Genomic DNA, 16138 nt, shown 5'->3' on the forward strand with positions numbered 1-16138 from the left:
ACGCAACAACGGTTGGGAAGAGGGAGTGAAGTCAATCAGGAGGACGGCGTGACGACACGAAGCATTTCCAACCTTATAGCATCATGATGGCGTTAACACAGCGAACGACACCGCCGACGATTATTTTAGTAACATTATTTTCAACAACATATATATTTTATACTGCTCGGAAATATTATTTTTCAATTTTTTTTAATGTAAACATTTCCTCCAAAAAGAATTACTTTCCCACCACCTAATTAGAATTTACGCCAAAAAAATCAAACCTCCCGCTAAACGCCTCCGAATATTTTTGTTCCCACCAAAAAAATTGCCTATTTAACCTTCCCGTAAAAGCACCTCACAATTACTCCTGATTAGTACTCTAACGAAATCACAGTCATCACGGTGGCGATTGGATCTGAGGTCTCTTCGTCCGTGCTCACGGCGTCATCGCGGCGTCAATCCACCACCGCCGTCCAGGAGTACAAACTCTCAGTCTCAGGTTCTTCCAATCCCCATTTTCTTCCAATCCCCTCCCATCGTAGAACCAACCACGCGTTTCAGCGCCGCCGCTACCGCCTGCCACCAGCGCAGCCGTTGCCGCGCTGCCCCACATCGTCGCTATGCCGCCGCCCGCCCCACGCTGCCCCGCGCTGCCCCACGCCGGGAATGGCCGCCGGGTATTGTCGGGGATGGCCGCCGCCCTGCCCTCCAGTCCGTTGCCGCGCTGCCCCGCGCTGCCCCACGCCGCCACCCTTCGAGACGCGGATCAGGCCTGTTGAGGATGATGCCGCGCCGCTCTGTAGCCCATCTCTCCATGCATAGGGCCTTAATTTTCCTGGAATTAGCAGATCAATCGTGTCTTGTTGGGTTGATTGAACCGTGCCTCGTCTGGAATCCTTCAACCCAGAGACAAACGAAACGCTAAATTTGCTGAATCCATGACTTGGTGGTTGACTGTGCATTTGCTAGAAGGCTGTAACTTAGATTGTTGTCACTGATATTCCAAGCTGCCCATTCCGCAGCATCAAATTAGATCATAGAATAGGAGACCAGAACCACATAGCTAAAATGACATGTTTGCCTGTAAGCTCTCGCAGTGCATACCTTGGGCCTTTATATTTTCTATTATGTATCTCCTTCATCTGCAAATCTGACGCTGAAATTGTTCCACGTCTTAATTACATTCTCTCTAGGCATAAAATTAATCAATAACAGTGACAATTCATTTTTGAGATTACAATATTACATTAGAAAAATCTATAATACTGTGTGCATGATTACATTAGAAAAATCTTGGTTCTGACGAAGCGTGACCCTGGTTCGTTCGATTTGGTTCCGGAATTCGGGCAGTTATGTATCATATCCATTTGGGACAAATTTGATGTAATTCTCCAGTTTTAACTCTAGGAGATTTTGCAACTTGCAACCTATAGATGAGATTAAACTGTATTCAATCGCTTAGCGGAGGAGTTGAATTTGTGTAAGTTTCTACTAGAGGATAGGTCTTATACACTTCATGCTTTGAACATAAGGTACTCTCACAAGTAAATCCAGTCGACTAGTCGTATCGACTCCTTTTCCAAGTTGGTGAATCATTGTATTAGATGCTCAACATGGATTCTAACTTTAATCCTTTGCTGATTGGACATTGTACTCTCGATGCTTTTACTGAATCTAGTCTCAACATGTATGTGGTTTATTCTCATCCGAACTGAAATAATGTTCATCCGAACTCGAAGCATGTTCAGTATTCATCTAATATATGTTTTTGTCATTAGAAGTTCAGCATGTCTTCACACATAAAAAGGTTATTGGTGTTTGTACGAGTACACATGCTTCCGCTTTTGCATCATTTTTGTTTTTGATTATTGGTAATTGAATTTGTGATGATTATAACTGAAAAGGTGTTCTTAATGCATGTTACGTATTAAAGCGTGCTTCGAACATTTTGTACATTGTGAGTTGTGATCTTTTATAATTCAAACATGACACTATCCAGCTGCTTGTGCTTGCCTTCACAAAAGACAATTCAATGTGTGATAATAACTATGTGATGACAGACTTCTCTTATTTATTAGATGCTCTCAAATTCTTGTATAATGGTATCGAGCATGATGACCTGCTATCCAAATACTCTGTAAAATCTGCATTTGCCCGCAATCATACTATGGAACTCTGAATAGTTTTCGACTTGTGCCGATAGATGATTCATGCTTTCGACTTGTGCCTTTTCTATATGTAATGCTACCTCTTCAAGGTAGTTTGGCTTGAACAGAACTAGTTGGTAAGAGAGCCACATGTAGGTGCATTACTCTGAATCTCGAGGTGTTATGTTATTTGTGGTACCTCTGGTGGAAACAAAATGTGATCCATTCAGCTTGTCTAAAATTATGTTGGACAGGCATACTATCATAGTCATTCTTGCATCCTTTTATTCCAAAAACAAGACATTCTAAAATATTGTTTCCAAGATTTTGAAGTGCTAAAGTATGCCTGCTTTACGTATTGTGTTTTTTTTTTCTGAATATGACTCAATTTCTGATCGTACCTACTCAAGGGCATAAGGATGAGTTCAACGGTGGATGCTGCTGGTACACACCATATTTACTTCTTGATCACCTATCTGAATGGTGCACATCAAATATGGTTTGTTAATGCAATGTCCTTTTATTGTTTTTGTGTGCAGTAAGGAAAGGCTCTGTTGTCTTAACAAGGACGGAAAGTATAACCGAATACATAAACAAGGGTGGACAACCTAGATCTGGTAAACTGTTTATCTCACTTAAATCGTCCCTAGCATTTGCTATAATGCATAAAATCCTTGTATGGGTTAAATTGCTAAATCTTCAATATTACTAAATCTTGTACAGGTACTCAAGGACAATCCGACACTCCAGTGTCAGCTAATGACATGTGTGCCCTGGATGAATGGCCATCCCATGCTCGCCGCTATCGTGCGCAACTACAGGATGGTACTTTCTCTCCTTCAAATCTGGGTCCTCCGATCTGACACAATCTAATAACCAAGTCATGCAATACTTTTTTTCTATGATTTGGGTTGTAGAAGCAGATGGACAGAAGAAGAAGAACGGGCGAGGTGTTGTAAAAGGTGTTAAAGCAGCTCAGAAGCGTTTTGCCAGCGGATCTGCGAAGCTAAATATTACATTCTCTGAAACGTTGGGTGGTACGATAGGAATGAACTATCGCTCATTCAAGGATGACGTGGTAGTGATAATGAAAAGGAAGGTACCACTAACCTTTCACACCTGTTCTAGCAAGGAAGTTGATTAAAATAAAATGTTGTGGCCACGTTCTAGCCAGAAAATTGGTTAAGATAACATTTGTAGTAGTATGCACAGCCAAAGCTAGCTATGGCACGAGCCATACCTTGCTAGAATGGGTCCTCCGCCACTGTATGGCATGGAAAATTAACCTGATGCATGTTCAAGTGCTTTGCCGCATTGCTTATTGAGATAATGCCTCCATGATGCACCTTTCTTGGCATAACCTGATTGCACTAGTCTTATTTATCTCATAAGTTATACAGATTGCATTCTTGCCAAATACAGATTGCATTCTTGCCAAATATGTTAATACTAGTACTAACTGGAGACCATCAAGACTAATACATATAATATTTTAGTATTTTCTTGAAATTACATACTGAAAGCATATACTTGATTGCAAGTAGCAGAGCATCTTGTTTGCACTTTTGTAGATCACATCATGTTATTTTGTGGTTGTTTTAATTCTACTACTGTATGTCGTTTGCACTTGTATAGGTCACACCATCTATAAAACATTCACTTAAATAGAATCTTTGTACTATTTTCACATTGTAGTTCATCATAGATATTGCCTTACATAATTTCATTAGGTATTAGCTTGTTGACACAACTTACTTGCTTTACATAATATAGGCTTGTAGTAATTTTTTTCTTCATTTTTTGAATGCAGGACTCAAAGACTTAGCTGGACAGGGTACCATGGTAGCAATGGACTCAACTCTGCTGGATTGCTACATTTTACATTAGTTGCATTTGATGGATATTTGATATGAGAATTATGATTTGTATGAACCTACATATTATACGCGTGGATTTGAATTTTGTAATTCAATGGTTGCGATAAGCTATTGCCACAACTCACTTTTTGTTGCCATAGGTTAGCACCACGAAAAATATAGTGTTGCTCCTAGTCGCCATGATTACATGCTTTGTTGCGTTAGGATGTAGCAACGAAGAACTTTTTATTGTTGCAATAAATTGTTACCACATTTTTTATGAATGATGTGATAACTATTTGGCGCCACGGAATAAAAATTTGTTGAGATAGAGTATCGCCACAAAACCTTCAAATTGTGGCGGTAACTTCTTGCGACAAACATTTTGGACGTTGCAAAAATTATGTAACACCACAATTGTGAATTTTGTTGAAACAAAGTATCTCCACGAAAAGTTCACATTGTCGCAGTAGCTTCTTGCTACAAGCTTTTTCCCCGTTGCGATAAGCATTTGGCGCCACGAAACTGGATTTTGTTGAAATAGAGTATCGCCACGAAATGTTACAATTGTCGCAACACCTTCCCGCCACAATTTTTTTTACCGTTGCCATACCTATTTATCGCGACGAGTGGAATAATTGTCGCCATAAGTTAATACCACGAGCGTAGCGATTTGTGGCAAATGGCTAATGCTACAAACCAGTAGATGTTGCCATAGGTTATCGCCACAGCTCGCTATCGCCACGAAAGAGAGTGCACCACGAAACTTAGGGCGTTGGCATAGGTTATTGCCACAAATGTCTATCGCCACAAACTGGCAAACGCCACGACACGGCTGCATGTTGCGACAAGCTATCTCCACAAACCAAATTGTGGAGACAAGTGAGTGCTGCCACGGGAAAACATGTGGCAACTTCCCGCATGGTTGTTGCAATAGATCGCTTTGTTGCCACAATCACGTTTTCGTTGCAATAGCCTATTACCATACATGTAATTGCAACGCTTGCCAACGAACGTCATTTCGTGGCAATAGGTGCATATTGCCACAAAACGACATCTATTGCGACAAATTTTTTTGTTGCAATAGACCCGATTCCTTGTAGTGATCTCGCCGGCGCTGGAGAGGGCTGGAGGCGGTCAGGAGAGAGAGCGGCGGCGCGGCCAGGACATGGGGAGCTCGGGGGTATGCGTGCGCGTGAGCGAGAGAGGACGAGGAGAGCGTGCGGAGAGGGGTTGGGTCGGGTCGAATCTGACCCGAGCCCGACCGACCGAGGTGGCCATTTGGGCCAGGCCAACTTGGTCCGGTTGGACCAGTTGGGCTCTGGTTATTTAGCCATTTTTTTTTAGAAAAGTTCTTTAAATAAATGAAGTGACATAAAAAGTCAAATAACAATAACTTCTAAACAAGAGGAAAATTATAAACAAAACAAAACCAGCAACAAATACTGTAAAATTTAAGTAATAATAATATGAATCTTTCCTCTAGATTTTAGAAAACCAATTTTAAATCTTAAACTGTTAAGACTTAAATACTAAAAATATAATTTTCTTGTTTCTATTTTTCCATCAAGAAATAAATAAATATCACTTTGTATTATAATTTCATATAATACAAACCTTGTTGATCATGTTTAATCATATGGAAACCCTAACTCAACATTACTTCAAATTATAATCCCAAAACCTATAAAAGAATTAAAAGATATACCCTTATTTTAACTACCATTTAAAACTTGAATGATAATTATCTTAATTATTAATTATTAAAAAATAATAAAATGACAATTCCAACATTGTTTTTATTTCAAAGTTATTGATAACTTCAACTTTATAATGGAGTTATTAACCTAAGAACTAAATGGAAATTATGAAACCCTAGTTCCATTATAAATAACATTATGGTTTCATAATTTCATGTAAACACTAAAACCCTAATTCATTAGGAACCCTAGCTCCACTATTTCATGTGAACCCTAATTTGCTTCTAGATCTAAACCCTAGGTTAGACCATGTGATCATGATATTCTGTTTGACTCATAGAACCATAATTAGCAATTAAATACTTGCCATACCACATAAAATATAGGAGTCATTTTTATCAATAATTTTGTATTCCATGTATGCATATCAATCCAACCTAGCTGATCAAATAGGATCAATCAAGTCTAAACCCTAGCTCCTACTGCCAATACAATCATCCATATTTAACCATATTAAGCATCACACCTTGATGATGAATCCTCATAGCAACTATGCCCAATATTTATCATTACCTAACCATATTCCACTAAACCCTACTAATGTTGAGTACTTATCAACCATCCTATTTAGGAGCCAATTACTCCTTACTTAATAGAACTAACAGTAAAACCTAGACCACTTCAACCCTAATTAATATACTTCTTATTATTTAAGAAGTATGTTCTTCAAAAGTTATTCTTTTGAAGTAAATAAAGAATCATCATCAATCCTGCCTAATAGAACCTATAGCCAATAACCAGTTATCACCAGCAAGGTATACCAACCAGGATAGCAACAATGGATAATTAATTGCTTAAGTTGCTCATGCTTAAGTAAAACCAATCAAGCCTAGTTGCCGATGAATCCAACTATGTTGTGATTCATCTTATACTTACTCCAGAAACTAGATGAAACCATAGTCAACTATAGAACCCCACCAATCTAATTATCATACTTGTTCTTTATATGAGGACATGTTCTTCAAAAGTTATTCTTTTGAATTATATAATAAGTAATCATTAACCATGCCATATAGTACTAGAACTGACCACTGTTCTTTACCTGTTAACATTAGGCCAATTATCAGTCTTTGTGTGCTCAATTGATTACTATGCTTTATTACCTACCTGTTCATGATACCAAGTAATCACACCTGAATAAGAACCTTGTATGTGAATCACTCTAAAAGTGCAACACACCCTGAACCAATCATTATAACTCACTGATCATAAATCATCGGGGGTAGGCCACGCTTAGAGCGAATGCATCTCATACTTATGCATTATTGCATCCTTGCCAATCTTTTAAACATCGTCCTTACCGGACGATGATGCTATTTCAGAATTTGGAGTTATTGCGTATCGAAGACCTTGCCTGCATAATCTTGCAGTCAAGAAAGGCAAGTTCATCGCTTGCTCATGTCATTTGAGTATCTTTATCAAATTACTTGCAAAGTACTATGATTACCACTATTGCATAAAAACCAAAACCACTACTTTCATAACTATGAATATGACTATGTGGTTGGCAATGGAACCATGGATTGTGTTGATATGGTGGAGGTTCCATTGCAAGGGTTTATATCCATCTAGGATTAAACAACAAATGTCGTCCAGTGATTCTTGTGCCGTAATACCCGTGTTAACCATAAGATCCGGAGTGGGACGGAATAGTCAATCGTATTTCCACCTCTTGTACATCAACGGATGCGCTTGCCGTAGACACTTGTATCCCGAGGGACAAGCGGTAGGCTGGGGAAGCCTAAAGTCCCCACGGTAATGCGGTCTATGATGGATTGTAAGGTGTCCGGAACGGTCTATCTATGGTTGATAGGGCAGGGCATATAAAAATTGTTCGGAACAGTCTACCTTAATTGGTATAGGGGAGAACAAATGCATGGGTCGGTCTCACCATAGATATAGGGGAAGACAATCTTACAAAAGGGTGGGTGTGCGAGGTAGCGGAGGAATATGATTGGCTATGACCTTATACCGGGCCTCACACCATAGGAAGTGTGAACGGGCATGCAACCCGGTTGGCACCAAGGTTAAGATCTCTTATGGGTAAAGCAACACACCTCTCGCGAGTGTAAAGAACCGTGACCCGTCACTCCCTCGTTCCGGGTTATGGAAGCTGCGAACGCGGCCGGAAAGGAGCTCCATGAAGTTCTAGTAAACCGGTGAAGGCCGACGGACATAGTTCTTCCGAATAAAAGCAACCTTTTGAAGAAATGATTATGAAAACCTGCATTGGTATTAGACTTTCCGGTCTAATGCTGTAGCTAGTGCATTAAACACCTCTTTCCTATAATGAACTTGTTGAGTGCGCTCGTACTCATCCCACTCTTAAATCCTCGCTTAGATATGGAGGCATCGAAGGAGGATCTACAGTGCAACTGGAAGGCCGAGGAGTCAACAACTACTTCAAGGGACAGGAACCTGTCAGAAGAGTCAAACACCTCATCCAACAATGATAAAACCTAGATTAGCAATAGAAGGGAACTAGCTTCCTAAACCTAGCTCCTATTTAGCTAGAATCTATTCTTAGCCTCTGTAGCTAGATAAATACTCTTCAAATAGAGTTCATGATAAGACTAGTCTACGAGTTGTTCTTCTGGAGTTTATTTGCAGTTTTACCTCATTGTAAAGTAGGAGGCTGTGTGGATCCTTTGTAAAGAGTCTGTGTGTAATTCTATAGACATGCCTTGGACCCGCATATGTTTCTGTTGTACCACTCTGAGCGATATAATACTAGTGGAACGGTGTTTCATTGGTGTTATATCAGACTTGCATACTACACCATGCAGTGGTATGCTGGGTCACCACAGTTGGTATCAGAGCCAATGCTTTGACCTATAGGATTGGTAGTGTCTATAGGAAGTTATCGTAATTAAACCAAATATTCTTATGACTTGAGATGGATATTCACTTGAGAATAATCCTAACACACTTAAGTCAACCTTTCTTACCTATTTCTCCTAAGTGAAGTTTGTTAACTAATACCAAACATATAGTACACCATGAAGTCCTTAAACAATAGATGAGTAGACCCCAGTTGGTATACAATACATGGTAGTCCAAAGAGAGGATACAACCATAAGGAAGATATCCTATTGGAAGATGTGTACCAACATATGTTATGATTAAGTAAAAGTTATCCAGACCTGTAATAGGAGTAATATCAAGTGATGAAGGTAATTAAGATATCCTAATAGAAGTTGTAGACCAAGTTCAGTAATGAGTAAGTAAAATTATTTAGACGTGTGAAAACAGTTGCAAGTAAGTGATAACTATGAGTTATATGAGGTAGTATGGACCATGATGAGTCAATCATGAGAGGTAAGTAAGAGAGATAAAAATAAAACATGTCTATTTACAGAGTAGTGATAGTAATCATATATGATTCACCTGAGAATCATTATGTGATGGACTAGAACCTCATAATTAATTAAGAGGAGTACAATAAGAAGCCAAGTGCAAAACAATAGTGCAAGAATTGTGTACCAAAACAATGGGAAGTGTGCCAAGCACATCAAGACCATATGTTTATGGGAAAACTTGGAAGTATTAGAGCTATATTCCAATAGTTATGTATTTAGATTAGCTATGTTAGAATCTAGATATACCATATGAAGTAGTCCTCAACATAATGGAAGCTAAGTTAGTACTTCCAAAGAAAATTAGGTTAACCTTAACTATCTCAGACCACTTTGTGTCAAGTTTAGCTCATTGTAATTGTGCAATTAAGGTAAATGTTGAGACAAATAGTAGAATCCCATATACTCGTGCTAAGTACCACGATATAAACCTATCTTATGTGGTGATATATACTACACATCGAGCTCGATGTTTAGAGATGTCTTACTCAACTATTATATTCGGGCTTATGATGGTGTGTATTATAAACACAAAGCTGAATCTTCTTGGATTATATTGGATTTTCATTGTTTGACTAGATCCGTACATGAAGTTTGACTTTGATATGCAAATGCATGTTGCAATATCAAGTTTTTACTTAATGCTATAGATCTAGAGGGTAATGGTAGTCGTGTGAGGAAGTGACGAATTCTAAAGATTCTGAAGACAATATGAAGGTTCATCAGAAGAAGGGAGTAAAGTTGTGGGAAGCAACCACAAAACTCTGAAGGAAGTACAATCAGAAACTCATGCTTACCTCAATAGAGGAGTACTTTAGTACATAAGAGGCAGGAAGGTGAAAAATATGATGATTATGGTGAAGCTGAAGCGGATCCATAGTCAATATAAAAGAGGGAATGCATGGGAAATCACTTAGGATACTATAATCATAGTGTCAGCTAGTGGTTTTCTTGCAAAATAAACCCTGAATGAAGGAAGGTGATATATGAAACCATAGCAGATATAAGAAGACCATAGTTGATATCAGAAGACCACAATTGGTATAGGATCAATACTACAAGATAGAGTAGGAGATGTCTCGTCCAGTTGATCAAAACCTATAATAGAGTACACTTTTAAATAACAAATAGCCACAGTTGGTATCAAATAACTCACACTGATATCAAATAAACCACAGTTTGTAAAAGATAAACCACAACTGGTAGAACAAATAAAAAAATTGCCAGTCAAATAATGTAGACCTATAAACATTTAGTCAAAGGATTCATGTTGGATGTCCACAATTGAGTGGATGCACCATATATATTCTTCACAAGACCTAGAAGAGTACAAACCATAAGCTATACTTAAACCAATATTCTAGCCATAAGTACAATGGTTGGAAGAAAAAGGAGTTGAAGACAATAAGAAAACTCTAAGGGGTAGAGTAAAGATTGAGTTGGAGGTACAATGACTCAATATTTTGAGTAAGATAGATGAAGAAGGTCTGAACTGAGAGGAAGTTCGATCTTATTTTCATAAGATTATCGAACACTACTTTCAGATGAATGTCAGGCTAGAAGCCGAGGTTCATACCTCGAGGAAGTAAGAAGTGGACTAGAACTTGAGAAAGTGAGTAATTTTTACTCAGAAGTACGAGAGCTCAAGACAGCTGATGTTAATGAAGTTGGACGAAGAAAATACCGTAGACCAAATACAGCTCAAGAAGGCCAAAGACCGAAGGAGATTGACTATACCAAAACTAAAGTCAATTTGGAAGATTCCTTTCATGGAACCTAAATAACCCAGAATAGTTATAAGTATCAACCATAAACCAGGATTGGATGGACTAAATGAGTCTAGTCCATTCTTAGGAAAATAAACCATGACGACCATTTCCATGGTCAGTACCTTACCAAGTACCATTATTGCAATTTTGGTAGTAAGGGAAAACAAAGACTTATTTTACCAATTAGGAGTATATTATCAAATTAGTCTTCAGTTAAGACTAGAAGCACCAGAAGAAGTCCCATCATTGAATCTTCAATGAGAAAGGAAACAAGCTTATAGGGTTGAAAGAAATCAAATAATTAAAGATAGAAGCCATGGCTCAGAGACCGGTATTATTAGATTCCAGAGAAAAATCATAGAACTGGAGAAAGAAACTAATGTTCAGAGACAAACCCTAATGGATTCCAGGAAGAATCTGGACAAGGGATATATTCAATTATATCCAGTAAGATCACCACGGAGTTCGAGAAAAGTCGTAGTCTGCACAAGTCAGATCCACACTTCGGAAACGTGAGAGAGTTCAAACTTCGAGGACGAAGTTTAGTTTAAGGTGTAGAGACCTGTAATATCCCGGATTTGGGGTTACAAAAATAGAGGAAACAGATGTGTGCATTGCATTCATGCATAGAAAATCCGGGAATTTTCGCGCTTTTGTTTAAAATTGTCAAAGTGATCGAGGTTTCTCTTCCATCGGTGGAATTGATTAGTCATCGATGTAAGGGCGACAAATTTCGACATGACCTTTATGCATTCATGTGTTTTGGGGAGAACAAGTTTGAATTCAAATCAAATATGAATAACATGAACTCAAATAAGATATTGAAATGGATTTGAATTCCAAACTATAATATGAAATACAATATGTAAAAGTTAACACATTTGATAATTCAAAATAGATAGATAATCTAAACCTTATTACAAATATCATAATTCAATTATTTAGAACTCCACGAAAAGAAACCAAATTACAAAGAATAGAAAATGGAAATAAGAGAATTCCTAAATCTAATCTTCTCAATCCTCTAATTCTTCTTTTCCTGCAAAAGAAACAATAAAGACAAAGAAATGTTTTGTTAAGGTTAAAATGTTTGTCTCCACATTTTGGGAGACATTTTAATATTGGAAACTAGCTATTAGGAATTAAGAACTTGTCTTAATACCCAAATGGTGATTAGAGGGATTGAACATCAATTAGGAGGCAGGGTCAAAAGTATCATGAGGCAACAAGGACTAGAGGCAACATCAGGAATTGATTATCACTTAGGCAACAACAATAGATCCAGATGGCAAGGCAACACTATATAATTGAGGCAACAAGGCAATTATTTTTCATTTCCCTCCAATCTAGCTAGTGTCTATTAAAAGCCACAATTTTCAAATTAAGTAATTCACCATTGACAATAGTTAGTCAAGATGAATCAATAGCCACAAATACTAAGTAATAAAACTCACATCTTGTTTCAGCATAAAACCATCACAGCCAATCAAAGTAATACAGTTGGCAGCCACAAATTAAAGCCAATCCAGGATAACCACAAGCTAGCCGTGCCTTGTAGGCAAAGGAGGCCAATTTGACCACATACACTGAATAGTACCACACAGGCAGCACAGTCACAACATGCAGCCTGTGTGGCCGTCACCACCACAACATCGGCTCAAAGCAATATAAAAACAGGACAACAGCCAACCGCATCACACTTTGCTCACATTCACATTAGGCACAAGCAGCCCGGCTAGCCATCACTTGCACTAGCAAAATCTACCTAAATATCAAGAACAGCATCAATAGATCCTCTTGCCGACCTTGTGCATGATCTACCAGCAAGATCACATCCATCCCCATAAACAAACACCAAGATCCATTAGAGGAATAACAAGAATAGCCAAACCAGCCATAAAAATATATTGGTAGATCTTTGGAAATATACAAGCAAGTGAGGAGGAGCAAGCCTAACCACAAGTTACGACTCGATTAAGATTCACCACTGGAACAACATCACCACAAGCTAGTCCACTCTGCTACAACAGGTTGATCTTTAGATCATCTAACATATTATTATTCTCAGTTTAGTTCAAGGAATTTTGGTAAGGGGGGAATCTCTCAGATTTGCATACAAATGGTATGCTAGTCTCATCACAGAGTTTATGTGCATAAATAGTATCTATTCTTATCCAAGGTTGTGCCTCAGCCTTTGCATCATAGGCAGGGCCAAAGAATCAAGCTATATATGTTCTTATTAGTTGAAACTATCAAATAAGGGACAGCAAGATCCACCAATAAACAACCTTGCAAAAATAAATCATTTCTAGTTGCTAATTCGCAACTAGATCATATTCAAAAAACTTAAAGTCTCACTTTGTGCATTCCAACCCAATAACTATCCAGTATCATTTATGCACTTAATTCAGTCATCATCATAAGCAGCCAGTAATACATAACTCACTCCAGGAATTACTTGGGGTCCAGGAAATCATTCCAGGCCAACCAAGTAGTACCAAAGCAGCAATCAGAGGCACCATACGCATACAAGTTAACACGACCAACCACACATGCCTGGATGGTTAATCATTCCAAATAGAGGCATTATTACAAGTATTCCACAACAGTATCCAAAATTCATAAATTGCATAGCCAGTATATCCATGCAAATGCCAAAGCACATCCCTATCAGTAAATCATTATAAGCCAAGAGCATGCTTATGATAAGGCTGAAACTGAAACTGTCAAGGTTCAGTTTCATCAGAGATAATAGCCCAGCAAGCAAATTGTACTTGGATGAGTAAATCACCCAAACAGGGGCTAACACAGGACAGCAGAAGTATCACAACCAGGTCAATGAATCATTATAGCTACAGACCAGCAGTAACCAAATTGTAGTAGCCTTGAGCCATAAAGAGAAAATGGGAGGATTAGCTCACATTGCAATTGTAGCAGTAGAAGAAGAAGTTGACACCGGGGTTGCGTCGCAGCACCGACCCGCCGACACCAAAGGAGATGTAGGTGCAACAGCAGCTCCATCGTACCAGCCCCACCACCACAAATCATCACCACCAAATAGTACAGCAACGCAACAGCTGCAGGTCGATGCCGCCGGGGTTGCAGAGGATGACGTCCTGCCGGCGTCAAGATTCAGGTAGTTCACGAGATGAGCAGCCGGAGGCGTGGCAGCTGGGGCCATGCCGGCGGAATTGAGCCACACCGGCAAGGATTTCGCGTGGCCGCACGCGCAGGGGGGGTCGAGCTTCGTGGCGGCAGCCGAAGCCATGCCAAGCAGCAGCGGCGTCAGAAGCGTCCGACGGCGAGCCAACCCGAAGGGGAGTAGGGCTTCTGTCCAACGGGGAAGCAGAGGGCGTCGAAGTGGAGATAGGTGGTGAAGAAGGCCGGAGGGGGTTAACCATCGACGTGCGGCGGAGCAAATGGTCGCCGGCGATGGTCAGAACCCCAGACAGCGGCTAGGGTTTTCAGGTTGGGGACGAACGAGAGAGGCCACGAAACTCAAATCAAGCTGGTGGAGGTTGTAGATCACGTCATGGCGGGTGAGAATCCATCTCGCCGGCGCTGGAGAGGGCTGGAGGCGGTCAGGAGAGAGAGCGGCGGCGCGGCCAGGACATGGGGAGCTCGGGGGGTATGCGTGCGCGTGAGCGAGAGAGGACGAGGAGAGCGTGCGGAGAGGGGTTGGGTCAGGTCGAATCTGACCCGAGCCCGACCGACCGAGGTGGCCATTTGGGCCAGGCCAACTTGGTCCGGTTGTACCAGTTGGGCTCTGGTTATTTAGCCATTTTTTTTAGAAAAGTTCTTCAAATAAATGAAGTGACATAAAAAAAGTCAAATAACAATAACTTCTAAACAAGAGGAAAATTATAAACAAAACAAAACCAGCAACAAATACTGTAAAATTTAAGTAATAATAATATGAATCTTTCCTCTAGATTTTAGAAAACCAATTTTAAATCTTAAACTGTTAAGACTTAAATACTAAAAATATAATTTTCTTGTTTTTATTTTTCCATCAAGAAATAAATAAATATCACTTTGTATTATAATTTCATATAATACAAACCTTGTTGATCATGTTTAATCATATGGAAACCCTAACTCAACATTACTTCAAATTATAATCCCAAAACCTATAAAAGAATTAAAAGATATACCCTTATTTTAACTACCATTTAAAACTTGAATGATAATTATCTTAATTATTAATTATTTAAAAATAATAAAATGACAATTCCAACATTGTTTTTATTTCAAAGTTATTGATAACTTCAACTTTATAATGGAGTTATTAACCTAAGAACTAAATGGAAATTATGAAACCCTAGTTCCATTATAAATAACATTATGGTTTCATAATTTCATGTAAACACTAAAACCCTAATTCATTAGGAACCCTAGCTCCACTATTTCATGTGAACCCTAATCTGCTTCTAGATCTAAACCCTAGGTTAGACCATGTGATCATGATATTCTGTTTGATTCATAGAACCATAATTATCAATTAAATACTTGCCATACCACATAAAATATAGGAGTCATTTTTATCAATAATTTTGTATTCCATGTATGCATATCAATCCAACCTAGCTGATCAAATAGGATCAATCAAGTCTAAACCCTAGCTCCTACTGCCAATACCATCATCCATATTTAACCATATTAAGCATCACACCTTGATGATGAATCCTCATAGCAACTATGCCCAATATTTATCATTACCTAACCATATTCCACTAAACCCTACTAATGTTGAGTACTTATCAACCATCCTATTTAGGAGCCAATTACTCCTTACTTAATAGAACTAACAGTAAAACCTAGACCACTTCAACCCTAATTAATATACTTCTTATTATTTAAGAAGTATGTTCTTCAAAAGTTATTCTTTTGAAGTAAATAGAGAATCATCATCAATCCTGCCTAATAGAACCTATAGCCAATAACCAGTTATCACCAGCAAGGTATACCAACTAGGATAGCAACCATGGATAATTAATTGCTTAAGTTTCTCATGCTTAAGTAAAACCAATCAAGCCTAGTTGTTGATGAATCCAACTATGTTGTGATTCATCTTATACTTACTCCAGAAACTAGATGAAACCATAGTCAACTATAGAACCCCACCAATCTAATTATCATACTTGTTCTTTATATGAGGACATGTTCTTCGAAAGTTATTCTTTTGAATTATATAATAAGTAATCATTAACCATGCCATATAGTACTAAAACTGACCACTGTTCTTTACTTGTTAACATTAGGCCA

At 38.7% G+C, this 16138-nt stretch overlaps 1 protein-coding gene across 1 annotated transcript; it reads left to right on the forward strand.

The window, feature by feature from the left end:
- The first annotated feature begins 2480 nt into the window (after positions 1-2480).
- Positions 2481-3276, forward strand: LOC124672857. The gene is made up of 4 exons (XM_047209020.1): positions 2481-2576; positions 2672-2749; positions 2856-2957; positions 3050-3276. The coding sequence occupies exons 1-4, from the start codon at positions 2552-2554 to the stop codon at positions 3274-3276; spliced, it is 432 nt and encodes a 143-aa protein (XP_047064976.1). The 5' UTR covers positions 2481-2551.
- Positions 3277-16138: the final 12862 nt, after the last annotated feature.

This window comes from Lolium rigidum, chromosome 7 (assembly GCF_022539505.1).
Source record: "Lolium rigidum isolate FL_2022 chromosome 7, APGP_CSIRO_Lrig_0.1, whole genome shotgun sequence".
Taxonomy (NCBI): Eukaryota; Viridiplantae; Streptophyta; class Magnoliopsida; order Poales; family Poaceae; genus Lolium; species Lolium rigidum.